Here is a 16218-nt window from a genome sequence, read left to right on the forward strand (position 1 = left end):
TGAAATTTGATAGTATTCTTGAATACCCTTAATGGCCAACGTTTTCTTTCAAAGCCTTAAATGGCCTTTAATTTTCTAACATTTTTGGCCTTTACTATGGTAACAATCTGATGTCCATTTTTTGGACTACATATATATAATTCCTTGTGTCCATTTTGAGTGCGAAAAAAAATGTAAAAACTTATCTTCCTCTTTTCTTTTGTGCTGGGTTTTCTTTTGATTAATCGTTGTTGTTTCTGCTCCTAATTTATACTAGAAGAGCTTGTTGAATTCTGGGGAATACGCCTAATTTTATTTATTACGGTGTGAGCGAAATATATATTCTTAAGGACAGTATCCTTGTCATACCTCAAGCTAAACCTTTTATTCTCCATAATCATCCAATTTTTTCAACAATTGCTCCTCAGTCAAGTAATAACACCGATAATTCTACCTTAGTCTTGTGCAAAATGTCTCTGCACTTAATTTCACCGGCTAGCACCAATAAGTTGCATGTGCATCATTAAGATAATGATCAGAATTAATTAGCCTTCATTTTGTCTGGCTCAATTAATACTGGGGGCATTTCGTTAAGATAATACACGTTGCATGTGCATGTAAACTTAATGGTTCACAAAGTCTTAGGCCTGTACAGATTGTAGCTTGGGCAGGTTCTCTTCTTTAGCTGCTGCAGATGCATTTTCATGCAAACTTGAAACCAATTTACTAAGCTTCATAATGTCAATTTTCTGTTCTTCAGTTAGTTCTGGAAGCTTCTTGTTATCATCCAAGATTATGACATGATTTTGTAGCTCAGGAAGATTCTGCTCCTTAAGGATGTGCTTCTCTTTCTTGTTATATATTACATAGAGCACAATTTGGAGAATACCAAAGATGAATCCTAATATGTTTGGAGCCTATAAAACATAAAAAAAATAAAGTACGTAAGAACACATATGCAAGTAATTAAAGAAGTGGTATATATGATGAGCTTGAAAATAGAACTTACAGCAATGTTAATGTCTTTAAGTAGAAGACCATAGAAGAACCACATCACTGCACTTAATGTGAGAAAAACTGATAGGAGAAGTGGCATGTATTCCACACTCTTTGTTTTAATAACTTTTCTCTGCATAAAATGATCAACCAAGAGGAGAGCAGTCTCCGTGTAAAGAATTTTTACAGTCTAATGTTAGTGTATATAAGTTAAATCCTAAAAAATGAGATTCAGAACTAATTTTCTAGCTTACCACTATACATAATGGCGCGACAAACACGCATAAGGAGAAAACAAGGCAAACCCATCCAACCACTTGGCCACGAGCGACACCTTTGAATAGAAACTGAGCAATGAGGATTATTGCACCAAATCCACCAACCACTGTTAAAAACAGCATCTTCACAGTTTGGATCTGCATTTGTAAGAATATGATAAATTATTTCTTTTCTTTCTTCATAGTAAGAGGGAAATAATTAAAGAAAGAGAAAAAAATAACTCTTGAAAAACTTACCCTGGCTTTCTTTGGTGCATAGAAAAGGTAAAAGCCAACATAGATAGTTTCAATGAAGACCCCAAAGGAGTTTATAGTGATGAGGAGTGTAGTGTTGGTCTTGAGAAATGCATAGTAAATCCAAAGCATGGAACTGAATAGAGCAATCACATACGGAATTGACTGATACCCTTCTGTTGATTTCTTCTTGTAAATTTTGTAAAATGTAGGCCTACAAGTAATAAATAAGTATGCAATTACCCAAATGGCTTCGAGTCTAGAGAAAACACATCGTATAAAAATAGAAGAATTAACCCAAATAGTTGTCTACTTAATCTCTAATACTAAAAATAGTCGGAAATATATACTGTTTATATGACTGAATAATCATTGTATAAGCAAAAAACGAATACGGGCAACTACTAACTTACAGTGGAGAGAGGAAAACAATAAACGAGACAATATTTCCTGCAAGATAGAAAATTTAAGGGGTCAACAAAAGAAATTCTTGATAAAATAACGATTAATTGGAAGAGATATAATTCCCACAGAGATCCATGCAATGATTAAATTATGTACGTTAACGACTGAGGATACCCCAGTACGATGAAATGATTAATTGACAGTTCCACTAAGATATTGTATGGATTTGTCTATAAGTTAATTAATTGTAATTGGCCCACTGTTGACAAATATTTATTTTCGACTATCACTGTAGAAATTAAAGGAGAAAGAATAAGAAGCGAGAATGACACTATCTACCATAAGATCCTACAAAATTAATACGGATAGCAAAGGAACAAGAAAAAGTGATTTACCAAGGACACCAAAAGCAAATGCCCAGTGACCAGAAATAGCCATCTCTTCGTGTTTTTTTTTCCCCAAAATGGAAATTCCTCTCTTTGCTAATCTCTCACTCACAAACAATTGCAAGACTTGCTATTTTGATTGACAATGAAATGAAGAGTGCTCAGTTCACATATTTATATAGCAACACTAGAGGTATACAATATTAGTGGATATCTTCTTAGAGTTCTCCATTTTGTATTTTTTTTTTCTTCTTCAGTTAGTGCTCTATTTGGTTTAATTCAATTTCTCTGTACAAAACAAAGCACCTTGTAATCAGCTAACCTTTTTAGTATATGATGGGTTCGATATCAAAAGGACCCCATATTGCCCTTTTGTTATGTCATCGTCCTATCCATTGTTCACTAAAGCTTCCAACTCAAGCACTAGAATTTTGAAAGGGGTTTAATTTGTTTCTCATTTATTTTGTATTCTAATGTGCTCCTAATCAGCAAAAAATCAATCAACAAATGATGGAGGCACCTATGAATGTTCGCCATTCGGGATCAACAATAGATATGCATTCGGGCTCTAATATTGGTAATAAGAATATCAATTTGGTAGAGTGGCTGATGAATGCCATCGGATATGCTTTGCTTTTGTCGGCTTATCTCGTCTTGGTGGGTTTGTGTCATTTACCTATCTGTATCTGTATGATGAAATGAAATCGTGCCAGTTTCTTGTTGCTACCAATTTTCAATATTATTGCTAATGATATGTTAAGGTGGATTCACGTTACGCTACCAAATTCATCTGAAACTAGTATTTTCGATCCTATCCATTGTTCACTAAGGCTTCCAACTCAAGCACTAGAATTTTGAAAGGGGTTTAATTTGTTTCTCATTTATTTTGTATTCTAATGTGCTCCTAATCAGCAAAAAATCAATCAACAAATGATGGAGGCACCTATGAATGTTCGCCATTCGGGATCAACAATAGATATGCATTCGGGCTCTAATATTGGTAATAAGAATATCAATTTGGTAGAGTGGCTGATGAATGCCATCGGATATGCTTTGCTTTTGTCGGCTTATCTCGTCTTGGTGGGTTTGTGTCATTTACCTATTTGTATCTGTATGATGAAATGAAATCATGCCAGTTTCTTGTTGCTACCAATTTTCAATGTTATTACTAATGATATGTTAAGGCGGATTCACGTTACGCTACCAAATTCATCTGAAACTAGTATTTTCGATCCTATCCATTGTTCACTAAAGCTTCCAACTCAAGCACTAGAATTTTGAAAGATATAAATGGTTATAAGTTTGGAACAACTAAACAAAGTGCCCCAAATATGTGCAATGAATAAAGAATATTTTCTATGGAATGCCCAAACTCGTGTATAATCTTGTTGGTTTTACCTTTTAGATTTTCCATTTTCTTTGCCGCTTAAGATCCATTTCTTTTTCCCTTTAAAAATAGAATAAGGAAAATCGTGGTAGACAATAAGAGGACGAACCTTTAGGATTTTTGTGGGTACAGTTTTCCAAATTTCAGCAGCCACTACATGCCTTTGAATTCAATTATGTACGACGTTCTCAATTATTGAAATTGAACCTCTGATAGCTGCTCTTAAAATTTTATCCTTAACCCCAAAATACTATTGTTATCATTTTGGGGTTCGCTTTTTCTTTTTTCTCGTACAGATTGAGACAAAATCAATTGGGAATTGTCACGGAAGAGAAAGGCAAACACTATTAATTATCTGAAATAAAGTTGGTTCTACCATAGAAGCTGGCACTACTTCGGGCGTTCAAGCACTACTCTTGGTATTATAATATTATTCAAATACGATTGAACCAAGAAAATATTATTCTATCTATGTACCTATCGTTTGCATGATTTTTATTCTCCCTAGAAAAGGTTGCATAAATCATTTTAGTGTTCATAATGTAGTAATAAAGAGGGGTTTTGGTAAGCAACCTCCACTTCCAATCAAGTTGTTGTGAGTTCGAGTCTACCCAAGAGCAAGGTGGGAAATTCTTGGAGGGAAGGATGCCGAGGGTCTATTTTGGAAACAGCCTCTCTACCCCAGGGTAGGGGTAAGGTCTGCGTACACACTACCCTCCCCAGACCCCACTAAGTGGAATTATACTGTATTGTTGTTGTTTATCATTTCTTTTACTTTTGCAGGGATGGGAAAGAAGTATTACTTTCAAATGATTTAGTCCAATTCAGAATATAATTAGTCATTACACGAGGAAAAATTATGTATGTTGAATTTGGGATGATTAAACAGGAATATTGTTTCTTGTTTTTTTTGTTTTGTTTGTCGACTACATTATTTTAGATGTTCGTAATGGCAAAAAGAAATGAAAAACGGGATCAAGCGCAAGTTTAATTTGTTAAATTCAATTGTTGAATTTAAAATATAAAAATAACGGAGAATTGAAATTTCAACGAATTTGACTGCAAGGTTATAAATATGCCTTCATATGCAGCCATTAAATCAAGACGTCTTACAACAACATCACATTTAGTGGGGTTTGAGGAGGATAGCTCTCAGAACTTCTCACCTTGCTCTTGGGGAGACTCGAACTCACAACCTCTTGGTTGGAATTGGAGGTTGCTTACCATCAGAGCAACCCCTCTTGCTTAAATCAAGACGTCTTCTTCATCAATATAGATATATTACTTCATCAACATATATATAGTTATAATACGCAAGTTATTTCAGGGAAGAAGTTAGAAATCTAAATGCGGGTTTGGCCGAACCTAGTAACTTTTGCTTAAACAATATATTTGTATTAAGAAATTCATTAAATATGTATAAATATTTATTTAGAACCAAGTTAGTAGCTCTTAAAGTTTTATTCTAACATCTAAAACCTGTAAAGTTGAAATTCTGGCTACGCCTCTGATTTCTATTTCATTAAATTAAATCATCTTGGTCATTTCTTTAGTCATACATATTTTAATCTTCAAGATAATTAATCAAATACACAGCTTCATCATGGTTATGGTAACAGGGGTGATTTATGTCACCCGAATTCTGCCCGAGGTTCACCTCCGTGCGGCAATCAAGCCCGGTCTTGACTTCAGCCTTTCCAACACTTAGTTTTATTTTAGGGACGTTTGGAACTTAGAATGATTTAGGCAGCAAAAACAGTAAGTAAAGGACACACACGAAAATTACAGGAATTTCTCCCCAAATTGTATTAAAACGTGAATACAAGAACACAATAAGCCAACCCTATGGCCAAAACAAAGAATTCCCTAATTCCCTGCCCCACAACAATTTCCTACCCATCATGATGTTGCCCCATTTTTCAGGTTATGTGCCAAGGCCATCATGAAAATCCTTGTCACAACCCACACCTGCCGAGGAACCTTGTCAAGGGGCATACAAACCACCCCCACCCGAAGAATTTGTCGTCCTCGACGAAGCAATTTTCGCATTTTTCAGCACCACCATAGGCCCCAAATATACTGCCTCCTGCTCATGTTCTTATTCGTTCGACTCATCTTTTTCTTCAGCAAACAAAGTTGAAAGTCGTTCAATTTTTGGACAGTCCCTCGCCATGTGTGGTCCTTTGCAAATAAAACAACCATCAAACTTGTTGTTTTGTCCCTTGTTTGTCGAAGGTCCAGCACATTGCTTTTCCTTTCCATTGCCATGGCCCTCAACAACATTACCCTTGTCATTTTCATTTTTCTTCCACTCTTTTGCCTTGGGCTTGTTCCCGTTTTTGGACTTTGAAGTAGTAGAGAAATCAGAACCATTTTGCCCTAATCGGAAATCACCCAAAGTATCCGCAGCAGCGATGGCACTTGGAAGGTCTTTCACATTCTGCTTCGTAGTTCCATCTGCGCACACGACTGCAACCCGTAAAGGAAGTTATGCAGCTTGTCTTCCTCAGACATGTTGCTTATATCCAGCATAGAAGAACTGAAATCTTTGACATATTTCCTGACCGTTCCAGTTAGTTTCAACTTCTTCAAACAATCTCTAGCAATCCAACCCATATTGCTAGGAAAGAGTTGATCCTTCAACTCTTTCTTCAGCCCTTCCCAAGAGTCAATCTTCGGCCTACCAGCACTTACATCATCTGCCATGCGCGTCCTCCACCAAAGCTTTGCATCGTCCACCAAGTACATATTCGTAATGGTGACCTTGTCTTCATCTCGCACATGCGCAGCCTGAAAGTACTGCTCCATATCCCATAGAAAATTTTCGAGTTTCTTGGCACTCCTTGCACCATTAAACTCCTTAGGCTACGGAATTTTGACCTTGGTACGATCTGCCCCACGTTGTGCTTCACCATTGCCAACAACATGACTCAGCAACACATTTTCCGCTTTCAGATCTGTGCACTCTTGGCTCAGCCTGTTCATCTCAACCTCAAGATAGGCGAGACGACTCACAATGGTGAGAAATTGATCCCTATAAACAGTTCCGACGAGTGCCTCCAATGTAGTAACTTTTTCCCTCAATTTTGCGTTGCCACCAACCATCTTTCACGAAATTCAACCAATGAACGTCGTGTATTCCCCCCGATCCAACCTGGCTCTGATACCAGTTGTCATAGAGGTGATTTATGTCACTCGAATTCTTTCCGAGGTTCACCTCTGTGCGGCAGTGAAGCCCATCCTTGACTTCAGCCTTTCCAACACTTAGTTTTATTTTAGGGCGTTTGGAACTTAGAATGATTAAGGCAGCAAAAATAGTAAGTAAAGGAAACATACGAAAATTACAGGAATTTCTCCCCAACTTGTATTAAAATGTGAATACAAGAACACAGTAAGCCAGCCCTATGGCCAAGACAAAGAATTCCCTAATTCCCTGGCCCAAAATAATTTTCTACCCTTAGAATTACACTTAGACGAAATTGGCTAACACTTGCAACAAGACTCTATTTTTTCTACCTTGTTTAGGACAACCTATGCACATATTTATAAGGTAAGATTATACAATCAGTTGACAAGCCCCAACTGATGGGTAAACATGTTCAGAAAAGTACAAAAATGTGCCCACACTTTTAGCCCATGATCAGCCATGTTTTGGAAGTGGTGGAAACCGGCAACTGCCTCCCATGTGCCTTGCACATGTTTTTCAACTGCTGCATGTGCACAATATGTGTCTGTTTTGCCCAACTGCTTCGGGCCTAAGGTTGGCATTGCGCCCAACCTTGCCCTTTGACACTGCTCTGCACCAATGTCATGGCTACAGCTCGTCGTCCACTGACTTAGCCGCACATGTTCATTGCTACAGCTGCCCGCTTATGTCAAGTCACCCCAACTTGATCAAATCTGTTCGCATCAATTGTCATTGCTTAGACATGGCTTTGCCTTGCCATCGTTATGCCAACCCGCACGTCCAAGTGAAATGCGCTTTGCTTCCAGTCAAAGTGCGTTTGTCAACCCCGCATAGTCCGTCATGTCGAGCTGCCCGTCATGATGTTTCCCCATTTTTCAGATTAAGTGCCAAGGCCATCATGAAAATCCTTGTCACAATCCACACATGCCGAGGAACCTTGTCAATGGGCTAACAGTTAGTTATTGTTAAATCACTTAGCCATAATAAATTAATTTAATTTGGTTTAAAATATTATATTCAGATAAATTTTTATTGTGCCTTCCATAGAAATATTTTTAATTTCTTGATAAATGACAACTGTCAAATCCAACAACGAATCTAACAGAAGAAAATGCATTTTACATTAACAGAAACGTTAAATCAATGAAAATAAGACCCAATACAAAGCGTATCAGGTGATATCTGTTGTTAAGGAGAATGGATTTCAGAGTGGAAACAAAACGGGTCCCTCCAATAAATACATTGATTAAAGTAATATTGTGTTTATCTAACTTGGGGCCCTAATTTCTCAATACTTTGCTATAAAAGTTTATACAATGAGTCAACGTTTGTTTTTTCCTTTCAGAGTGTTAGTAGGTGTTTGGACATAAAAATTATAATTTTTGAAAAAAAGTAGTATTGGAGTTAAGTTGAAAAATGATATTTGAAATTTGAAATTATATTTTGACATGCATTTCACTTGAATATTGCAGTTTTATGAGAGGGGAAACAAAAATTTCTAAAATTGTTAAAAAAAGTGATCAAAACCATTCTTTGATTTTTGAAAAACTCATTTTTGAAAATTTTCTAAAAACTTGCAAAATTTCATGAACAAATATATTTTTGAAAAATAAAATCAAAAAAATTATCTATGGACAAACGGGTTCTTAATATGAAACTAGTATTAGTACCCGTGCAATGCACGGACAAATCATTTTAAATTGCAATGTATGTTGTTTGAATCATGTACAAATAACCTTAAAATATATATATCTCAGATAAAAATTATATAATATGAGAATTTAATTATGAAGTATATAACATGAGAATTTAATTATGAAGCAAGATATGAAATTATTTATCAATTCTCGTAGTAGACAACCAATCTTTTTAACATATATTTGTAGCAACCTAACTCCTTGATTTTAGTACTTTCATTTCATTCCGTTGTCACTATTAAAGAATACTAAATATGTCATATTGTGATTTGTCTTGTTCGATCACATCAGATCATATTATTTTAATAAAATTCTAACAATCACTTTATTTTTATCAGGAAGTTAAATAAGTCTTATTCATCACATCATTTTTACGTAAATTCTTTTTTTTTGGTTATTTTCTTATAGTTATTGTATTATTTAATATTTCATATTATTATACCATCATATAATTTTTTGTTAGCTTATAATTAGATTAATGTCTTGCTTATTATCCTTTTAATAGTATGTGATAAAAATAAATGTTTTAATCTCGAAATTTGATATACTTTTGTGCTTTTATTCTTGTGAGCACGTGATTTTTTGCCTCACAAGAATTACTCCAAAAGAATTCATAAATAATTTTTCTTTGTATACGATTTTGAATTTTTCGTGGCATTTTATCTTTACATGTTTATTTCATTCTAATTAAAGAAAAATACAGAAAAAATAGTAATATATAGGTACATGTGCATTTATGAATTAATGATTGCATTTTGATAATTAATTAATCATAGGTTTATATAAAAGGATAAAATAAAATATATTTAGGAATTAAATAAACCATAGTTGGTTTTAAAAGAAGAAAATATGCATTTAAAGTGTGCCATCGTGGGATTTTATTTTTACTTATGTGGTAATTGTTGATAAGAGTTAATATTTTGTAGTTTGATTTTGGTTTTATGTTTCATTTTTTATTTTAGAATTTTTGTTTAAGTGTTGATTAAAAGAAGAAATGAGAAAAATTAAAAACATAGGCCAATCAGATCTGGGCCAAGAAACTTTAAACAAAAAATCAGGCCCAAAACTTTCTCTATACCCAGCCAAATCCAGTCCACCTGCGGCCAATCCAAACGACGCCGTATTGGAAACTTACATCTGGACCGTCGATCAAGATAATTTAATGGTCCAGATCAATTCTCTTGTTAAACCAAACGACACCGTATGGCTTTATTTGATCAGGACCGTTCATCGTTATTAATCCAATGGCTCTCAGACTTTCCCTCCTGACCCCACCCATCCCCATCTGAGACTGACCCAATCCCCACTAAACCAAAGGCACCGTTCCTTTAAGTGGATAGATCCTGGCCATCTATCTTGCCTGATCTAACGGCCCAGATCAGACCACCCCTCCCCTATATAAGCTGAATTCCTAACCCAGCCCCCCTAACCAAACACCCCCACTCCTTCTCCTGTTCATCATCGTCCCTAAGACGATGCCCCCAAACCCTAGCCGCCCTAGCTCCCCCTCGCCTGAAACCCGGCGGCAACTACGCTGTCGGTCACCAAACCAACACCCTAAGATCACTTGACCATCCTCTATCCAAATCTGGTAACCACTGAGCTCGAATCTTCCTGGAGTTTCTCGAATCTTCATTTGAAGATTCGAGCCAAACTCAGATCCAAACCAACCAGTCCCTAATTAACACCACAGCACCCCCTAACCACCCTCGTTACAGATCTGTTAGTTGTTCACCTCGAATTACCCTACATCGTCAATCGAAGATTCGAGCATAACCTAAACCTACCCCGATGTACCCAAAACTCACACCAGTCACTCTCCTAACCTCACTCATAACCAAACCAAACTTGGTTTGGTTCGAATCTGACCAGAAATGATCGAACCCTAAATCTGGGGAAAATGGAACCCTAAAATTCCAATCATGGAATCTGTCCAAATTAATTGAAGGGTTGGGGTTTAATAGACTTTAATCGAGGTGTTCTCAGTTGAGAACACTTCAATTAAAGTCTGTTCGACCTCAAAATGCTTAGGTCTGACTTCGAGCCTGGGTCCGTATAATTTTGAAGTTATGAGGTATTTTTCTTTTTCCTTTATTCTATATTTATGATTTTCTGTCTATATATCTGCTTAGCTTTATTGATTTCCCCTGTTTTTAAGTTCTTTTTCTCATCTCTGCTAGACCTGTTTACTTGATCCAATTCTAGCATTTGCTTCTGTTTGTTGTAATTGTTTACAATGTGTGTAATCGATTCGATTAAGTTCGTCGATTAGTTATTTTATTATAAGTCCATGTTCCCGTTATTGTGATTGAAACAGCCTATTCGTTTATTTTGTATTGACTGTTATCGTTTGTTTTAAGTAGTCAGTTAAATTAGTTCTCGTCAATTAATGCACTCTTGTTTGAACAGAAAGTTTGTCAAAACGTTGTTGATTGATCCGTGGCCATTTGGTTTCAGGACATTGTCATCCTAATGACAATGAACTTGAATTCCTGATGTTTGCATTCATGTGCATATTGATTAGTTATTTCAGTTTCAGTTTTAAGGATTTTGTTAAGTTCTATGTTATGATTAAGTCTAGATTGATTCAATTCCAAGTTCTTTTGTTCCAATTAATTTCTAACTTTGATCCTTCAGTAATCAGAAATAAGTTTCGATTGTTCTTTAATTGAAAAAAAAAACTCCTTGTACCCTCGTGGGGGGCGGAAAAAGGAGGTGTGACAATCCTCTTATTCATAATACTTTAATCATTTAAATTTGGCAGCAATATTTTTAAATATAATTAATTATTTTATTTTATCTATATTAAAATTAATTTAAAGTAGAAGTATCCTCACACTACCTCTATTTTCTTTTTAATATACATTCTCTTTCCTACTATAAGTGTTAGTTAGTTTTATATTAATATTTTACCTATAACCAAAATAATGTCATATTTTGTTTTAAATTATAACTTTTAATTAGTCTAAAATATTAATACATAAGTTATTTGATTATCATGTTCCAAATGTATTGAGTTCTCTTATAATTAATTTTGTATTAGTTGCAGTTAAATTTTTTTCCCTATAAGATAAAATTTAATTTTAATTTTAATTTTCATTATTAAGATTACCAATATTAGAAATTTATTTTGTATTTTTAAAAATTTATTTAATCATAGAAAAAAATTCTTAATTTTATGGACACATTATTTCTAAATATTGTAACAATATTTTACTATCATTTTAATTCTTTACGTAATATTGTTTTTTTTAAAAAAAATCATCTCAAACTCAAATAATTCTTATCAATTTATTTTCTAAACTAGACCACATTTTCAAAAAATTATGCTATGCATTCAAACTCAAACTAACTGCACTCGATTCAGATATTAATCATAAGTCTAAAATATTAATACATAAGTGATTTGATTATCATGTTCCAAATGTATTGAGTTCTTTTATAATTAATTTTGTATTAGATGCAGTTAAATTTTTGTTCTTTTTTAGCTATAAGATAAAATTTAATTTTTAATTATAATTATTAAGATTACCAATATTAGAAATTTATTTTGCATTTTTAAAAATTTATTTAATCATAGAGAAAAAATTTCTTAATTTTTTGATCACATTATTTCTATATATTGTAATAATATTTTTACTATCATTTTAATTCTTTACTTAATATTTTCAAAAAAAAAAAAAAATCTCATCTCAAACTCAAATAATTCTTATCATTTTATTTTCTAAACTGGACCGCATTTTCAAATAATTATGCTATGCATTCAAACTCAAAATAACTGCACTCGATTCAGATATTAATCACAGAAAAATATTTTCTTAATTGTTTGAACATATTATATCTAAATGTTGTAGTAATATTTTCACTGTCATTTTACTTCTTTACATAATTTTTTTCCTTTTTCAGTTTGAAGATACAAAATTAATTTTTTGTAAAATTACCTATATTAGAGATTTATTTTATAATTTATAAATTTTATTTTTATTTTTTTTCATAAATAAGACTTTAATTTCGTGGTATTATTCATAATTTGATCATTCGCATCGTAGTTTTAAGAACTTTCTAATCTTAAATTCAAATAGTCTTTTCTTTTCATTTCTAATAATAAATTTCTAATAAGTTAACATAATTTTCCTATTTTTTTAATCTAATATATAGTCTTATTATGTTTTATGTGGCTTTTCATTAACTCGTAACTTTATATAATATCATTCTCAACTACTTTTCTTTAATAATATAAGATAAATATATAGTTTTTTCATTATAAAATAAATATTTTTTTTGTTTAAAAAATATTACTCAAAAAGTTTAAATTATTTAAAATTTAATAATATTTTTAAGTATTGTATATTTACTTTATATTATTTTGTAAACTTATGATTTATAAATGTCCTTACATTATCTCTAATTTATTTTTATTGTTCAATATTTTTAGTTTTATATTTTACTATTAGACTTGAGTTATGTGGACTTATATTATAACTTTTCTTATCATAATATAAAAAACTCTCTCATCTCAACTTTAAATAAGTTTTACACTTTTTCCTATGGTAAAAAATCTTAGTTTTTTTCTATTTATTCTTTATTGTTAATTTTATATTATTCAATACCTAATATTATTACATTATCATGTGAATTTTTATTAGCTTGTTTGAATTTAATATCTATTTTTACCACATTCATTCTAATATAATATAGATACAAATTAAAATGCTTTCTCATCTAAAATTCAAATAATTTTTATCATTATATTTTCTTAATTGGATCATATTTTCAAAAAATTATGGTATGCTTTCAAACTTAAACTAACTAAACTCAATTCAAATATTAATCATAGAAAAATATTTTCTTAATTGTTTGAACACATTATATCTAAATGCTGTAGTAATATTTACTATAAATATTCGTTTGCAAGATTTATCAATATTAATATGAATTTATTTTTCTTGTTATTAAAATATTTTTTGCTGATTATTTAATTTTTCTCTTATCTTATAATTAATTTGTATACTTTATGTAAGATCTTATTTTGCTGCTTGAATTTATTTAGTTTTTAAACTCAATAAATCTTTAATATCTTAAGTAATTTTTTGTTTTATTTTACATTTTAACTTACTTCAAAGTATAATTAGTTTTATTTTATATTTTAACTTACTCCAAAGTATAAATAGTCATATGTTATCTCAATTTACGTCTTTATATATATATTTTTTTTCTATTATAGTTTTTAATTAATTTTTCACCTCCATATTTCTAGCTAACATAGAAGAAAATCTATGAGTGGATCAATATATAGATATAAATATAAATATAGATATAGATATTGATACAAATATGCATATAAATTTAAATATATATATAAAATAGATTTGTCTAGATCTATTTAGATTATGTGTAAGATTCATTAAACTACCTCCATTAATTATGTTTCTATATATAATTTCTAATTATTAATGTTGTCCTAAAATTACCAAGTGGCTTCATTTTAGCTTGCCACTTGGCTTAACTACAATGCATACTACTCTCCTTTTAATATAATATAGATATAGATTCTAAAAGTTTATCCTCTACTTTATATTCTTAGTTTGAGCAACAACTCGGTGCTAGTACTCTATTCTTAGTAAGGGAGGCAAACATGTTGGGCTGAATTTGGGCGGGTCAAGATGGATTAGGTCAATAAATGGGTCATCGTCAAGCCCAGTCCGAAGTGCATTTGGGCTAAGATGGGCTGAGTCAAAATGGGCTAAACAATGAGTCATAACCCAACCCTCCCAACTTGACCCATATTTTAAAACCATGCTCATCTCACATAAAAAAACCTTTTACCTTAAAATGTATAAATTGAAAAATATTTTGCGGGCGGGGGGAGAGGGTTGGGTTGGAATGGGTGGGTGGTGCAGAATAACGAATAAACAGAAAATAAAAAATTGAAAATACAAAGGAAAAAGTAAAAAAAAAATTGAGGGGGTTTGCGCGCGGGGAGAGAGGGCGGTAGGGGTAGGGTGTAGGGTGGGTGGATGATGCAGAAAAAATAAATAGAAAATTAAAAATACAAAAAAGTAAATTTTTTTTTGAGGGAGGGGGGTGTTGGGTAGGGGGTGCAGAAAAACAAAAAAATTGAAAATTGAAAATGCAAAAAAAAAAATTTTAAAAATTGGGGCAACCAAGTAAATTCCTAGATAAGTTGGGTTGAAATCCCTTTGTTTTGGGTAAGTTTCATGGGTTGTATTTGGGCTGCTTAATGAGTCAAAATGAGCTATAAAAAATAATAGGTTAACTTGGGTTCAGCCTAAATAGACCCATGAACTAAAATATTTATAGCACATCCCATTAATCTTTTGGGCAAGTTTGGGCTCCAATTACCACCTCTAATTCTTAGCGAGCTCAACCCTTCATTTAATGAAGCTCATCAGCTCAGCTCTAAGCTGGTTAACCCACATCTTCATTTTCTTAAAGCAATTTATTCGAATTTGGAAAAATATATACTAGTAAAAAAACATTTTTGTGTTCCTTCAGGTTTAGCATAAGTTAAGTTTTAAGGTTTTCTTTTTATTTAACTAATTTTGTCTCTTATTCTTCTAGTATTTAGCATTAGCCCAGAGGGCTGACTGAAATGGCTCAACTTTCCGGGGTCGTTTGGTATGATGGATAGGCAAAATAATTTTGGAATAAAAATTTAGTATTGCTTTATTCTTAATTTGGTTAATAATTCTGAAATAAGTTATCATTGGATTAAAAATAATATCGGAATAACTTATACATATCAAAATGTGAAATAGTAATCCGAGGATAAGTTATCCCGAGATAAAACAATAAATTTGACAATCCCAAATTAGTACACCATTAAATTTAAGGTACTTTTGTTTCATAGCTTAGTATGTCGTGGCATGGATTCTCCTATTTTTCAATATATAATAAAAATTCACTTCTTAATTTTATATGTTACTTTTTCAGTTAGATCAATATAATCATGGATGGCGCTTCGTGCGAATTTAATGCTTGGCTGTAGTCTGCGACTCTGCACCTTGTCCGTCGATCTTTTTGTTTGTCCTTTTGGTTATATAAAATGATTTCATATTCTAACTTACCATTTGAATAAAACAAATGATCATAATATACTTGTGTATATACTTGTTTTATTATTACTAATCTCCTATTATAAATAAAATAATATTTTATGATGGAGTACAAAACCAAATCTTCCTTTCATATGTTTTCCAATTGTTTAAGACTAAACTAGTACTCACTCTGTCTCAATTCATATGATATAGTTTGAATTTTAAGGGTCAAATTTCTTGATTTTGATCGTAAATTCAGGCATAAATTCTTAATTTTTTTGAAATAAAATTTACGTATTTGAAAACTACATCAAAAGTATTATAAGTCACAATAATTAACAATTTAAAATATTTAAAAGCATAAAGTAAAATTACGGTTAAAAAAAAATTGTTTGACGTGCAAAATTCGAAATTCATCACATAAATTGTGGCAGAAAGAGTATAACATAGTAATAGGAAACTTCTGCGGTTCTTCCCCAGTACCCCCATACAATAGTTTGATTGCTTTTTGGTCATAGCAATAGGAAACTCATGAGCTTAGGTCTGGTAGACTCTACTTATATTGAACTTACTTTGATGCAGCAGTGGACTAGCTTTATTTAAGAGCCCAT

At 32.3% G+C, this 16218-nt stretch overlaps 1 protein-coding gene across 1 annotated transcript; it reads right to left on the reverse strand.

The window, feature by feature from the left end:
• Positions 1–514: 514 nt before the first annotated feature.
• On the reverse strand, positions 515–2416 carry LOC107772770 (bidirectional sugar transporter SWEET12-like). Its single transcript, XM_075254415.1, has 6 exons — positions 2288–2416; positions 1901–1937; positions 1491–1701; positions 1230–1391; positions 989–1108; positions 515–896 (listed from the first exon to the last, which is right to left on the reverse strand). The coding sequence occupies exons 1-6, from the start codon at positions 2328–2330 to the stop codon at positions 621–623; spliced, it is 849 nt and encodes a 282-aa protein (XP_075110516.1). The 5' UTR covers positions 2331–2416; the 3' UTR covers positions 515–620.
• Between the last annotated feature and the right edge of the window lie 13802 nt (positions 2417–16218).

The sequence above is a fragment of the Nicotiana tabacum genome, chromosome 6 (assembly GCF_000715075.1).
Source record: "Nicotiana tabacum cultivar K326 chromosome 6, ASM71507v2, whole genome shotgun sequence".
Lineage (NCBI taxonomy): Eukaryota > Viridiplantae > Streptophyta > Magnoliopsida > Solanales > Solanaceae > Nicotiana > Nicotiana tabacum.